Source organism: Nuphar pumila, chromosome 2 (genome assembly GCF_984573655.1).
Source record: "Nuphar pumila chromosome 2, dmNupPumi1.hap1.1, whole genome shotgun sequence".
NCBI lineage: Eukaryota > Viridiplantae > Streptophyta > Magnoliopsida > Nymphaeales > Nymphaeaceae > Nuphar > Nuphar pumila.
Window position 1 is genome coordinate 24,973,249 of NC_143250.1, and position 15,827 is coordinate 24,989,075.

The 15,827-nt window shown below is 35.9% G+C and overlaps 1 protein-coding gene across 1 annotated transcript; it reads left to right on the forward strand.

The window, feature by feature from the left end:
• The first annotated feature begins 1,826 nt into the window (after positions 1–1,826).
• On the forward strand, positions 1,827–6,484 carry LOC149845055 (actin-depolymerizing factor). Its single transcript, XM_089997442.1, has 3 exons — positions 1,827–1,943; positions 3,000–3,265; positions 6,244–6,484. Exons 1-3 carry the CDS (start codon positions 1,941–1,943, stop codon positions 6,392–6,394), a joined length of 420 nt encoding a protein of 139 aa, XP_089853568.1. The 5' UTR covers positions 1,827–1,940; the 3' UTR covers positions 6,395–6,484.
• Positions 6,485–15,827: the final 9,343 nt, after the last annotated feature.

The following is a 15,827-nucleotide window of genomic DNA, read 5'->3' on the forward strand; positions in this document are numbered from 1 at the left end:
AAAGCACATCTGTACGATTAGACTCAAGAGAAAAGAACACAAAATCTATGAAAATCATGGTTATGTGTTGGGCATGGTTGATTTATGAGGAATTCACAATTGGGTCATGTGTTTTCGATAAAAAAAATGATATTTGGATCCTCAAAAATTTATAAAGATATTTGACCATTGATTTTTTGAACTTTATAAAAACCCACCCATTGATCACTATAAAATCAAGTACAAAGATCACACTTATACTGTCAAAATTTAAAAATAAAATGAAAAACCCTGAAAAACTTATTTAGCATGTATCATTTAGCACCTATCATTTCTCACCTACCCATTACTATATATATATATATATATATAGGAAAGCTGAAATATGTTTACCAACCAAATTTGTTTGCTAGTAAACAAGGATGATTTACTAGGAATTGACTCTTGGATCATCGTAATCGTAATCAGATCAAGAGATGCAATTTTTTATGCTTAAATATTTATGAAAATTCTAAGCCATTGATTTTCAACCCTTATAAGATCTTTCTTATACATCATAATTGGATGATCCAAGAGTCTATCTCTATAAAACCAAGTATCTAGATCATATCTGTCCGATATAATTAAAAAAAAAGTAAAAAAACTACAAAAATATTGGTTCATACGAGTAAACATATTTTAGTTACCCTATATATAATGTAAAAGTAAACTTTAAAAATTATATGACTTTGTGTTTGAAATTTCATTTTTGTGACCAACAAAACTGAACCTGACACTTTTTCATTTGGGCAGGTTCAGGTATCCGACCCATTGACACTTTTTCATAGGACTGTCAAGTGATTGTACTTTTGACGATAAAAAATTGGTGGGTTTTTTTCCCAGCCATCAAAAAACCAAAGAAAGTGAGCGGTCCAAATTTGATAATGGGCATGGCATGGTTGGCTGGCTACCGCATGTGTTGTTGGTGAGAAGGGTAAGATCCCAGCAAACCACAAGGGAAGCTGATCCGGTCATGCTGAAAATGAGCGTTTTTGCTCATGCTGACATCGTGGCCATCCGATTTGCATTTTAAAAAGCTCAAAAGTCAACAAAACCACGTGGCATTCATCCAAAATGCAAACAGACGGCCACGATGTCCGCATGAGCAAAAACACTCATTTTCAGCATGACCTGATCTGCTTCCAACCACAAGTAGTCAAAGGCAAAGCCCTAATATTGTTTCAAACAAACCACCACAACCATCATGCACAACGGTAGAGGGATTCCACAAGCAAAATATTTTTCCTAAAAAATGACTCTTATATCCTTCTCAATCCCAAAGAATCCCTCGTCCTCCGTACCCTCGTGTTATTTCTTCCAAACGTGGCCACCTCCTTGGGTTTCATGGGCCCAGACTGCTCAACCTTGGACTTAATTCTAATTATCTTTGCTAAACCGGTTTGACTTTCAAAGATGTCGCTGCACCCATCCCAAGAGTGGTGTCCTGGCTCTAACCATCTTCGAGGCTGTAAGTAGTGTGCGGCTTGAGAAAGGCCATTGGGTCTAATTTGGTTTAGCCCTCAAGTTGGCTCAAAATGATGACCCTGACCCAGTTCTAAATGAGCCAATGGTCAGTTGGAGATAAATAAGTCATTTCAAGGGAAGGAGGGGACATAAGAGTTAAAGCCCATAAATAGCATGGGGGCAGCAAAGAGCGAGTGAGGGGTATTGTGGGGGAAACAGAAAATTGACGGGTGACCCACGATGTTCGCGGCTACAGCGTTGAGCTCACAAGAACGTGTCCTCACATCCCGGCTTCCTATCCCTACATAGAACCCGCCCTGCCAACCCTTTTCTTCTCCCTCTACCAAAATTCCCTCTCCTTTTCTCTCTCTCTCTCTCCTCCACTCCTTCTATCTAATCTTATTTCCTTCCCTCTTCATCCTCACCACCTGCATTCCTTGTCTGCAAGATAACCCATAATGGTGAGAGCCTCCTCCTCATATCTTTTATCTCTTTTCCCAAACTCTTTGTGGCTATTTCTATATATGTGGGCACTGCAGAACCATTGTTTTTCTTTTGCAAATTTTTTGTTGGCCCTAAGTTGGGTTCTCTCGTATCTTTGATTCTCTGGCCTTTCCCAGTGCAGGCTATCTTTGACATGCTCTTCTTATAGTATGGTATTATTTGCATCCATAATAGCAACTCCGTAACAAAAGCGCATCATTGTTTTCCTAATATGGTTCTAAGTTACGTCTGCAACCAAGGAACATAAGATTGTTCTTTGTCAAGTTTTCTTTTTTTACCCCTTAAAAAATATGACCTCTTTTTTTCCGTACATTATCTATGGGTACCATAATTTTGTGGTTTTCCTCAACATCCTTCATTTTTCTTGGTGGCTCTTCGTTATATTTCCGTCCTTTGAATGTAGTTTTCATATAAAAAACTTATTTGTTTCGATGGTCTTCCATAAACGTGTACCACAAACTTGACTTGGTGATATCTATTGTAGTTTTAACTAAGTTGATACTACCCCCCCCCCCCCCAAAAAAAAAAAAAAAAAAAAAAAAAATAAAAAAATAAAAAATACAACGTAACTAAAATCATCTTAGCGTTTTACCTCCATGGTTCATTGCTACCAAATGCTGCATAGCCTACGATCTTCCTAAAACGAAGGTGTCATTTTGTATTGCCTTCTTTATTGTACACTGCGACTCATTTTTCTTGTTGGCTTTTTTTCTCTTTTTTCTTTTTGTTGTTGATTTAGAGTAGCTTCCCTTGTTTTAGTAGAGAACTTAAAGGGTTTTAAATTGATCCTTGTCCCTCATTGGTGTTCCCAACATTGTTCTTATCTTCCCTCGCCCCAACCCCATTGATGCAATATCTAACTGTTGGTCTTCTGCGATTTGCATTAGCTTCTCTTTTTGTTACATGTACGTTTTAGTGATTTCAGATTGTGATAATTTTACTTCATTGTTGTTGTTACATCTTAAACTCATACCTGAAAAGAGGACTGAATGGCTTAAAATGCGCTGGTGCAGGCGAATTCGGCATCAGGAATGGCGGTCAATGATGAGTGCAAACTCAAGTTCCTGGAGTTGAAGGCCAAGAGGAACTACCGATTCATTGTGTTTAAGATCGACGAGAGGATTCAGCAGGTGACGGTGGACAAGTTAGGGCAACCCACGGAGAGCTACGACGACTTCACAGCATGCTTGCCTTCGAACGAATGCCGATACGCTGTCTTCGACTTTGATTTCGTGACCGAGGAGAATTGCCAGAAGAGCAAGATCTTCTTTATAGCATGGTACATATTAAGTTTTCTTTCTATCCATCTTTCATGCGCAATCTAGTTTTTAGTTGTCACCATTACCACCATCACCATTAGAGCAAAATGTAATTTATTGGTTATTGCCCAACATCTCCGTCATATATGCTATCCCATCATTAGCATCAACATTGTGGTGACGGAACGTTATGCATAAAGCAGATCAGGTGATATGCCAAATCACATATCTCAAATGATTTTGGTTTCATTATGATCATCATCCATTATGCACATATCAGTGCCCACACTAATGTGATGTGATCATCAACAGCCCGTACCTGCTGTTGATCGCTAGAATGGATAGTGTGTTAGGTGTAAGAAAGAAGGGAGAGAAAATTCAAAGAAGAAAATGGGTTGTTTAGAGATAGTGGTCTTGATGAGGTGGAATAGTCCCATATTGCTTTTGCTTGAGTTTTCTGAGGGCTTTATAAGCAACTAGTGAACTCATACACTTGTTCTTGAGAACAAGGGAGTGTGATGACCATCACACACACGCGCGCGCACGCCCGCCGTGTCGGGCCAGGCCGGGCTCGGGCTCGAGTAATTGGCCCTTTAGGGCCATATCCAATCAAGACAAAGTTTCTTCGGTTATTTGGATTCGGTAACGTGGGAATGGATAACGGGTCTTCGGGATTCCGTAACGGGTCTCAATCTTTCGAAGACCGTTAACGGATCATGTCTCCTCAGAATCCGTAACGGTAACATGCTGAGCCAGGCGAATTTCTGAAGCTCTGCGATTTCTCATCTCCCCTGTTGCTCTCTCTCTCTCTTTCCTGAGTTATCCCGAAAGAGGTTGTTCTGCAACATTTGGTTCGTAGAGGTTGAAGGGGAGTATTTTCGTACGCCTTAGCCTTTTACACAGTATTAACATGCGTTTGCTGTTTTCATTGTGTTCTATGCAACTGTTTGTCTATTTGCTGTGGTCTGGATTTTGGTTGCTTGCGGAAACCGACATGCCTGCACCCTGTTATTGTTTCGGTCGTCTGTTACTCATGCTATTTACACTGTTGTATTTTGTGTTTGATATCATGATGACGATTGTGAAACTGTGTGATCTGAAAAGTGATCCAACATAGTGCTGATGCCAAAAACTATGGCAGTCGGTGTTTTGGCAGATCACCTGATATGTTCATCATTATACAGCAAAATTCAAGTAATTACTTTGTGCCCATCACCTCCAACATCAAACTTTTGATTTTTTTTTGAGAGAGGCATTCATAAAGAGAAAAAGAAGGGGGTGTTATAAGGAGTAACCATCACAGGCTGCAAACTTTTGATATCTTTGGATCTCTTTTCATCCTATCTATCTTTAACATCATCCTGCAAACATTCTGTAGGCCCCTTCCACATTATTACGGCCATGGCCCTCAGAATATTGTCTTCTCTTTGTCAGCATCATCTTGATCCGACCAATCTGCAAATTTATTTCTCAGTGTTCCCACCACCATTATGATGACCATAACTGTTGTCAGCATGTTGATATCATTGCTTAATACATGGTGAAAGTAACAAAAGGAAGGTGTTCCAAGATTTCTTTATGGTTTGCCTGTTGAAATTTTGTACAACATTACACTATCCTAAAATGCTTGAAATTTTTGGGAAACTTATAAAATAAATCAGAACTTAGTGAATAAGAACATAACCAGTAGATCTCAACCAAGCTCGAAAAAAGTTGCTATCTTTAAGAAAGCTAACTCCCTCCACAATCGGTGAAAGGAGTTTTAATGATTTTTTTCAGCAGAGAATGAGCCCAGTCGCTATTAGAGTCTTCTCACATCTTTCATGAGTGGATTCAATGTGATAGATCACAAATTATAGTAACATATGTTGTATCTGTGCAATTATAGAGACTAACGTAAAAATATCTAAAAAAAAGCGAAGAATCATATTTCGAAACACCTGTTAAAAATACATCATTTGAATTCAAAGTCATGAGCCTTGAGGAGGAAGGAGAACCCATGACATTGTAAGAGGAAAGCCAATGATTCACCATAAAAGAATCCTCAGTTAAATGTCATAGAGTCAAGGTTATATCCTGTTGAGATATTTTACAAAATCTAAATAATTATAATGTCAATTATTTCAAAATTTTACATTGTTGCCCATCTTGATCACTTCCTCTCGTTCCCTCCTACCAATCTACCGCACGTTATCAGATTGTTAAAAAATTGTGTGTTTATTTAAGCTGAGGCATACTGGGTGAGATTTATAGCTCTACACCAATTCCAAGTTCCAACCGTCGTTAACCTTCTTTCATAAAATAAAATACCTCGTCTTTTTTAGCTTCCTATAGTTTGAATTTCAAATGATTTCATGCCATATCCTAGCCTAAATATTGTGTTTGATGATAAAAAAAGAAGCCAAAGAAATGATTAGGAATATGATCTTTTGAAAATCTAGAATATCATTATTTTTTTTGTTATTCTTGTCAATTTTTATGTGGGGAAGGATCCCAAACCTATTGACTCTTGTATGGTTCTTCCCTGTTGTTTGCACTACCCGTATGAGGTACTATGAAAAGTCTCAGTCTAGATCAATTCAAGGACCATTTTATCAAGTTGAGGTTTTGTGTTGCCACTGATTGTTTCATGGTCATGATTACTAATGTGATGTCAAGAATAATTGACCATAATCATGATAATAGTCATGGATATTGACGTATTGTATCCTCCTGATGCTGCTTCCCTTAATGCTACTGTATCCTACAAAGTACAAACCGATTCAAAAGGGAAAAACAGTAACGAGAGAAAAGAATGAAATAGCAGGTTTCAAAGTCTGTTCTCGAAGTCATTGTCTTGTTATTTTTATTATCATCATACCATGTCACAATGTGCAGAGTTTCGCTTAATGCATCCCAAGAATAATAGTCACAACTCACAAAGTGGGATTCAAATAAATCAAAATGATATGGTGGAGGGAGGCAATAATCTCACCTATAACCTTTGTATTTTTTGAAGGTCACCTGACTCATCCAAAGTGAGGAGCAAGATGTTGTATGCTAGCTCCAAGGACAGATTCAAGAGAGAGCTAGACGGTATTCAAGTTGAATTGCAGGCCACAGATCCTAGTGAGATGGGGATTGACATCATAAAAGGCCGTGCCTTATAGAAATCAGCACAACAATTTTTTCCTCCTTAAAAAGATTGCATTTTTGCTCACATTCATTCTTTATGTTTTGGCCTTTCAGGTGGAGGTTTTACCAAGAAATGTGCGATTAATGTTTTATTATTTTATATATATTTTTTATATGTTGGAAACTCTTTAAATTTGGGTACATCTTTGTGGACCTTCATGAACATGGGAATTCGTCATGAACTTCTATTCTTTTGTTGATAGCCAGGGTCTCTTTGATTCCAATATTTGCAGCCTCTTATGATCCTGTAATTCCTCACGTTTGTCTTCCTAATGAGCACTTGGGCACGTTTGTGCCAAAGAAAGGGGAGCCTCTCTCCACGGAAACGAAGTCTGCTGACCCCCCCCCCCCTCGTTTCCACTGAAAAGGGGTGTTCCCGTTGAAAAACTGGTGTCTTTCCTTGCGGATGGAGATTCTCAGGTTTCAATGGGAGTTTGTGGGGTCCACAGAAATGCATGGGGCAGCACTCATTTATGCAGGTGTCCCCAACTTCTTGTGCACACAAATGCGCCCTTGGGGAACGTTTGGAAGAGAGAAAAACTCGCATAGAAAAAGAAAGTTTTGCCTATGTGAATTTTTGATATGACAAGTTCTTAAAAAAAAAAAGTTTTCCCCTTGTTTGTGTAGCATGAGAAAAACAGAGTGAAAAAATGTGATAAAATGAGAGAAGAGAAAGAGGGTGGCGGTGGTGGCAGTGATGCTTGGTGATATTGATGGGGAGTGTAAAAATAAATTATCTTTTGATAAGGAACATTCCTCTACCACCCCCATCAAGAATGTTTTTTTATCAAAAAGTGTATTTTTTTAGAAAAACTCTCACCCAAAAGTCTCTCTCGTTTGAAAGGATTGAAAAATCCGTACACATTTTCCATTTTGCATCACTTTTCCTACATCTTTCTCTTCCAAACGTGGCCTTGGTGCATGGTTAAATGAAAACTTAAGCATTTTGTTCCTTATAGTTCAAGTTGTTTTCCTTATTTCACTTGGTGAATTGTTAAAGAAAAACACAGGGTTTCATGCAAAATAGTCTCTGCCTTATAGGCGATTTGGAAAGTAGTCTCTGGCTTATGAGATTTTGCAAATTGGTTCCTACCTTTGCTCCGTTAGGTTAGCGTCATGCTAATGCTTATATATTAACAAAAATAACCATTATACTCTCTTGAATGTGTTCTCTTTTTTTTTGTCAAATCAGTTCCTACTTTAGTTTATTTTTTGTAAAATGGTCCTCAATGATGCATCATTTTTACTCCTTTTTTTTGCAAATTAGTCTCTCTTATTCAGTTTTTGCAAAATGGTCCTCTCAAGAGGGGTGGAATTGTCAATTTTCCTGCCCTTAATGGTTGTTAACCTCAAGGACTAATTTACAAGGGTCAATGAAAGGCAGAGACCAATTTGCAAAATCTCATAAGGTAGAGACTATTTTGCAAATCTCCCATAGGGCAGAGATTATTTTGCAAAACACTCAAAAACTTAAAACCGTTTGGTTCATCCTGTAATCAACAATTGTGGTATACGGCTTACAATAAGATGATAGAATTGCCAACTCAAGATCATGAATTTGCTTTGACTTCATGAACTTTTCTTCATGCTTTCCATTATGCCAAAAATGACCTTAAAGTAACTTGCTGTTATAATATAAACCAAAGACAACCAAACTACAAGTTAAGATGGTTTTAATTCAACCTGACTGTATCTGCTCCCCAGACATGTCTAGAAGCTGGGACGGCCCCACTACCATCTAGTTTGTCACATTTTTTGTGATCTGGGAGCATAAAACTGGATCTGATGTTTAGGATTTACATACTAGATCGAATTCAAAACTGGGTCATGGTCGGTGGATTCATATCCTATGCTTGGTATAGGTGGAACCCTGTTCTGATTGCTGAATTTTCTGACTCAATTCAGCCAGGTCTAACCTAGTCGTAGTCTATGCTGTCAAGCTCTCTCAAGCATACCAGATCAAGGAGGTCCAGGTTGTGATCCAAGATAACCAAGTAGAAATCCAGCCATCCAAAAGTTAGGTCTGCTCTGGCCTAATAATATAAAAGGCCACACTCAGCATTATCCCCTACTCTTTAGTGTTGAGTAAATCAAGGCATTTTATATAGCATATATTCTTTGGTTATATTCAATCCCCACCGCGCATCTCACTTGATGGTGATATGTGTGCGGCCCCCACTCACAGTTCCAAAATGAGATGTGCAGTGGAGAATGAACACAACTGTTGATCATAGTCAGGCCAAACATATAAAAACCTAAACCCGACCGTATTTTTTTCATAAATCCAAGATTTGCATTATTCAATCCACGGGTCAGTGCTTAACTTATGTTACCAGCATAAAAATTTCTATAGGATAGGGTTCGGGTCAAAATAAAAAATGTAGGTACGATCCAACCCGACCTGACCTGATTGACTTTACCCAAAAAGCAAATAAATTGGTTTTCCTTTTGGATCAATATTGTATTTTTCACATAAAACACATACATAATATGATTGGTTAATTTGATTGATGACAAACAATAAGGTGACAACACAATAGAAAATAAGCAATTGTCATAAAATTAAAGCAATTGTCATAAAATTAAAGCAATTGCCATGAAACTACTCTGCACAACCATTTTGGTCTGTCATGTCAAGTTTCTTCGGCATCTCTATCTGGCATTCTCATTCCACCATGAAACTACGCAGCACGACCAATGAAGGCACTCTCACACCCGATGGGAGCCGAACATGGGATGAAGCAGTCAGCACCTTTTCCCTAGGACTGTTGCCACTTACTCTACCTATATGCACTCCTTTTGTCCACCTTCTCGTCCTGCCCTCTAAAAAATCATCGTTTTTGGCATTTTTCTCACATCTAACATCATATATGATCTATAGGTCTTGTTTAGTGGGAACCAAATTTTGGATCACTGGAATCTGACCTGTATATAGGTTTTTCAGGTGATCCAAAATCAATGGCCATTAAGGTACCGGTTTTTTTTCAGCTCATAAAAGCGTATTTTTTTTCATCAAAAAAGCATGATCCAATAATCAATTCTCACTAAATAGAGCATGCTAAATACATCTAACGGTTCAGATCTATCATAAATATTTTAAAACTATGGGGCAGAACGAGAAATGGGACCTAATATGTTTAGTTATATATATATATATATATATATATATATATATATATATGGAGAGAGATACAGATATGTGCTAAATTAAATATGCTAAATGATATGTGCTAAATGGGTTTTTCTCCTCTTCTATTATTTTTTCGCAGTTTCGACCCCATAAATGTGCTGGGCATAGTCAATTTGCGAGGAATCCACACCTAGATCATGGGTTTTCGATGAAAAAAATGATATTTGGAGCCTTGAAAATTTACATTGATTTTGGACCGTTGATTTGTTGAACCTTTTAAAAACCCACCCATGTGTCAGAATTGAACACTTAAATAGCTGATCCCTATAAAATCAAGTACATAGATCAAATGGATACTCTGTACGGATGTGATCTACAAATTTACAAGAACCCACTCTTGAATCATCCTTTTTGATGCATAAACCAGATTTTTTTTAAGCTTTTAAAATCAATGGCTAATAATCTTCATAAATATTTAAGCATTCAAAAATCACATTTTTTCAACGCAAATACACGATCCAATGGTTGATTCAAATTCACCACACATCCACATGATTGGATTTGAAAAAAAAGTGTTGGAAGTTCACACATTCTAGTTTTAGTATTTCAGTTCTCATAGTTATATTATATATAGAACCATTTGTATGTACGATCTAGTTGAAATCTCATGACGCAGGTGGTATAACCATCTGTTGATGATTATGGTTGGTAAACTGGCACGGTTGACCGAGCAGCAATAAAGACATGCCTGAACGGGTCAATGACTAAGAAAAACTTGTTTTGGACAAAAACTCGACTCATAGTTGGTGACAATTGACCACTCACATAATTTTTTGATTAACTTACTCATCCCACTTTTGGAACATTTAAAACTATATTTTTATGAAAAATATAAAAAATATAGAACAAAGTGTATTTCTTGTAAAGAAAGAAAGATATGAGTTACATATTTTTTATATACAATATATAAACATATTTTATGCACAAAATGAAAATAGCAAATCATTATCTAACAATAATAGAGGAAAATATTTAAGAAATAAATATATAAATATACATTTTAAATAACACAAGAAATCAAATAATTTGTTATAAAATCATCTAAAGTATATAGTACAAATAGCACAACAATTAAATATTTTGATATACAATAATGTCAAATATATAGTAACAAGAAAGGAAGATATTTAGCATGAGCACTTTTATTTTTATTTTTCAAGATACTAACATTTTGTGGTGATATTTGAAGATAATTTTTTGAGTTCTATTTTTGTTATCTTTTTGGTAAATATGATATTTACAATTTACAAGATTTAATTTGTTTAGAATTGATGAAAGTCAGTTTCTTGTTCTTTAAATAATAGTATAAATGGGTTACCGTTAAACAGTTCATGCTGTGCCACAACTTATATCAGTCTTTTTTTAATCTACAAGAGTATTGACAAGCACTCATTGGTGTTCTGGTATTGCCTTATGTTTCTTCAAATGGGAGCTTAGTTCGAACTCGTGATAAATGATCACCTACACATATATGCAATAAATAAAATTGGGTCAGGTACCTGACCCGATATGCAAACCCCATTGTTGGAAAACCTAGTAGGTTAGGATCGATAAATAACCTATTGGACTCATAAAAAATTTATTTTTGATAAAATTTATTTATTTATATATATTATTTTGATTTGACGGTATCATTTAAAACGATATTCCTGCCATGTTCTTTAATGGAGATGTGTGCATGGTTATTGTAACACCTGCAATTTTTTGGACATTATTAAATGATAAAAATAAGAAATTTTCAATTTAGATTTGGTGAAAGATTAGAAATTTAATTAATGTTAACTTGAAATTAAGTTTACATGTTAAATAGTGACATAGGTTTGAAATTGAATTTAAAGGTGAAGTTAATTAAAGTTAATTTATATTTAGAATTTAATCTAATTTGAGTGCAATTTAACATGAATTCGGATTTTTGTGGATTTGAAGTTTTATAATTGGGTATGGATATGGATTTGATTTGGATTTCTTAGATGGGTTTGGATCCTAATTGGATTCGAAATCCAAAAGAAAATATTCATACATGATTTAATTGTAGAAGATAAATGGAATGAAAATTGAAACATAAACTATAATTTATAAAATTGTAGGAGTCCAATGGGTTGGACGTCTCCCTATGTGGGCTCAGCTTAATGGATCTCCCACATTGTAAAGAAAGAAAGAAAAAAATAAAATCAGAAATTTTTTAATGAGATTTTTTGTTAAAACCTAAAGTCAAGGGAATTAAAAAAATTTCTAATTTAAAACTTGGAAACTAACACCTTACTAATTGACTTAGATGTTTTTCTAAGTTTAATTTTTTTGAAAAGGGATATTCCTAGGGTGGGACGTCCCACCCTAGTGGGGCCTCTTGGATACTGCTGGAACCTCTTTATGAGGCAAGCCTAATATACCTTATAATATACTAAGTAATATAAAAAGATTTAAAACCAAAGTTTCAAAAAAAGTTGATAATAAGCATTGATATAAAGAAAAAAAATTAGTTTTGGAAAGGGAGAATTGGAAAATAAATTGGGCTGAAAAGGGGTTAACCTAAAGGAAATATTGGGATTGAAAATCCCAATAGCTATTTAAAAAGAGGGGTTCATGGCCCCCCATTTAATTTGTTTGTTCTTTCTCTCTCTCCTCTCCAAATCTCTTCCCTCCCCTCTCAATTCTCTCTCTTGTTCATCGCCACATTTTTTGAGGCCTGAGACTCTATTCCAGGAGTGGCTGATGAAGGAGGTTCAGCCACATCCCAGAGGTGGTGTTCGGTTCAAGGACTCTCACGTTTAGACCCTCGTATCCAATGGTTCTGACAATTTAAGGTAGGGGTTCTAAACTGATACTCGTAGATTAAAATCAGTATATACAAGCATACTTCAGGTAATACGTCAATATGGTAACCTTATATCAGTCCTAACTCTGTTGAGACTGATATAGATTTCAATTTCATAAATACTGAAACCCATTTTGTAAAAAGACTTCAATTTCGGTATTTAGACAGTTTTCCCCAAACAGTTTGAGGAAAACTCGTAGAATAAGGTTGGACAGAAGTACACCCCATAAACTGAACTGTATTGGTTCCATATGGCTCTAGGACTGGTCGGTTGTTTCAATATATATATATATATATATATATATATATATATATATATATATATATATATATATATATATATGTGTGTGTGTCTTGTATGAATGCTTGCGAAATTACTCCGGGGCACTGATCCACTCGTGGATCAGAGCTTGTCTAGATCTGGAATGACCCAGATCAGCGCCTGCCAAGACTAGGACTGATCGGTTCTGAAAAAAAAAATAATAATACTAAACGCCGGGTATAGGCATCAGTCCTTGTTCTTGAAAACAATACTGTTATGATTTGAGGAACTGATCCACTTGTGGATTAGTTCTGAACAATATTTAAAAATGGATCGGACCAGTCACTAATTGGGTTGGGTCTGTTCGGTTTCAAAACAAAGAAAAACGTTATCTGTGATACCCGATTTTGAGAGTTTTTCAAAACACGGCTTCAAAATGGGTTGGAAGGCTGATCCACTCATGGATCAATCATGACTTTAGTTTAACGTGAATTCAAATATAGCAGTTATGTTTAGACTAGATTTAATTTGGATTTTATAAAAAATTTAGATGACCTACTTCCTGAGTGTTTATGGTAGCAATCATTGTTAATCTTGTTCATTTGTTTTTTCTGTATTTGTTGTTCGTAAAAGGGGATTTAATATGGACCGGCTGGGGTCTGCTTGGATTAAGATGCCACAAGTTGTAGTGCTTGCTGCACACAGAAGCTGCATTCCACAGTGTGGAATAGGCACTCCAGTTGCTGCACCTATAGAGGTACAGCAGGGTGGGGTCAACCTGACCCCAGTCCGCCTACCAGTCCGATGTAACCAGCAAGGTGTGACCTTGCTGGTGCACTTCGGGTAAGATTGCAGCTAGCTGCAAGTCTGCTCCAAGCTTGTCGTAGCTCAGCTGCAGCATGAAAAAAACAAATTTTGCATTATCCGACTGTTATGAAGACTACGTATGATCGAGGAAAAAAAATATGTGGGTTGGTTCTATGTGTTTTTTTTTGTTACATCCTAAGCAAATTGGGAACCGTCCACTACCCAGTAAATCATTTTGCATTTAGAAAAAGATTTTTGCAATATCTGGTTTAACTATAACGACCCCAACTCATACCTTTTGAAAATGCGGATTTTTTTTTTAAGAGTTGCAAAAATCTTTCCAAATACCTGGGGTTCTTATAGTTCCAATTTCAATTAGATAACCACACACCACAAACGAACTTACATTTATCATTCATAACCAAACAAACAAAAGTCTTTATTAATGAATCAATAAGAGTCTCGTACTCAAGTCAAGAGTGAAGTAACAACTGTAGGAAATAAAAGAAACTAAAAGAAACAAAAAGTAGAGCCACTCTATCAATAAGTGAAATAGTCTGAAGCAAGTGTGACCCTCGTATACTCTCAGAAATTAGTCGACTTCACTAATCACCTGCGGCTGCGAAAAACCATAAAAGTAGGGTATCAAAATCCGAAGAATCCTGCATACAAGTCCCTCTAGTGAATCAAATAAAAACAAAGAACATAAATAAGATTCATGTAATATTTTAGAGGGATACAGTTATAACCAATTCATAAGACAATTAATCATTTATGCAAAAAGAAAATAAATATTAAGCATGAGGAAACATTAACTACGCAACATGGATCATAATTTAAGCAATAAGGACATTTAATATGTATTAGGGGACAACATCATGCATTCATCAACATATAACAACTAAGAGAACAAGTAAACATGCATGATCTAATGCATAGCAGGAATATGTATGATTTATGTGCAATGCATGAACCCTTTTATCTTTCATTTAAGTTTTTCTTTTTCCATATGCATGTTCTATTAAATGCATATAATTTAAATTCCTCTTTTTAATTACCGTTATTAGCAAATACATCAAACGGGTAAAAATCTTCGAGGTTAAGTAGGGTTTCCAGGGTAACTTAGCACACAAATTTGTATTTTATTACTGGGTTCTAAACTTAGCCATCGACCGATATAAGGAATCAACACCATTCATTAGAACATTAGAAAACAACATCCAATGTCGGGGACACCATGAAAATCAATATCCACTGATGCCACTTTCTTGGTATACCAAACAACAACAACTGTGTCAAACACACCACCTCCAGGCAAAGTGACAGACTATCTTAAAAACCGTGGCAAGGAGAAGAACCTCAATATCGAGTTCAAGGGCAACAACAACGCACACGAAATTTTTGTATTCTCACAGTTTTCCCAAACCGCAACATCCAAGATTCACACATAAAAGAAGGGACATCAAAAAAATATAATTTACATTGTTCTTTACTTTCTTTTATCTTGTTATTAATTCATCTCTTTTACATTCACAAATCAACATGCAAAATTCATAACATAAGTTTGCAAATCAGCATGCCAAGCTCTTCATAGGACCATAGCTCGTGGCAACATAGAACAATATAATAAAAACCATATTATTACATTTGATTTTTGCAATGCATCAAAATAACTAAAACAAAGAACAACTTGTTCTCGAGGCTCACCCAACCCCTGATGATCCAATTGACCACCAATGCATTCATAAGCAAAAATCATCAATCATATGCCCATATGCATTCATTCCACATGCCTTTCCATGCACAATCATGTACATCAATATAGAAATGTGCATTAAACAATAATATTCTCATGCATGCGTATGAGTTCACATATTTATGTTAAATGCATGCTTTCATTCAATTTGCATGCTCATGTCAAATGCATATTCAGTTTTACATATTCATGTCATATGTAATTCTTTCGTACAACCCGCACTTTATTCACACCTGTGAGCATTCTGGTAATAGTGCATGTGCCAAGGCATCATTTAATATATGCATAAACATATAAACATAAAGTGCAACCTTGAAGTGTAATATTGAGTCAGCATATCATATCCAAGATGGTGAAACCAATTATTCTTTTCATGCATACAGTCCAGCTCATCCATAGGTCTGAGAATAAACACCTAAATGACTATGTCCACGTTAGGCATGAACTTGAAACCAAGACTTAAAATGACATATAGTTCATGCACATGATACATAGTTAAAACATGAGAAAATCCCATTCTTAACATGCATTGAAATTACACACACTTAATAAAATCTGGAAATTTAGAAAAACACACA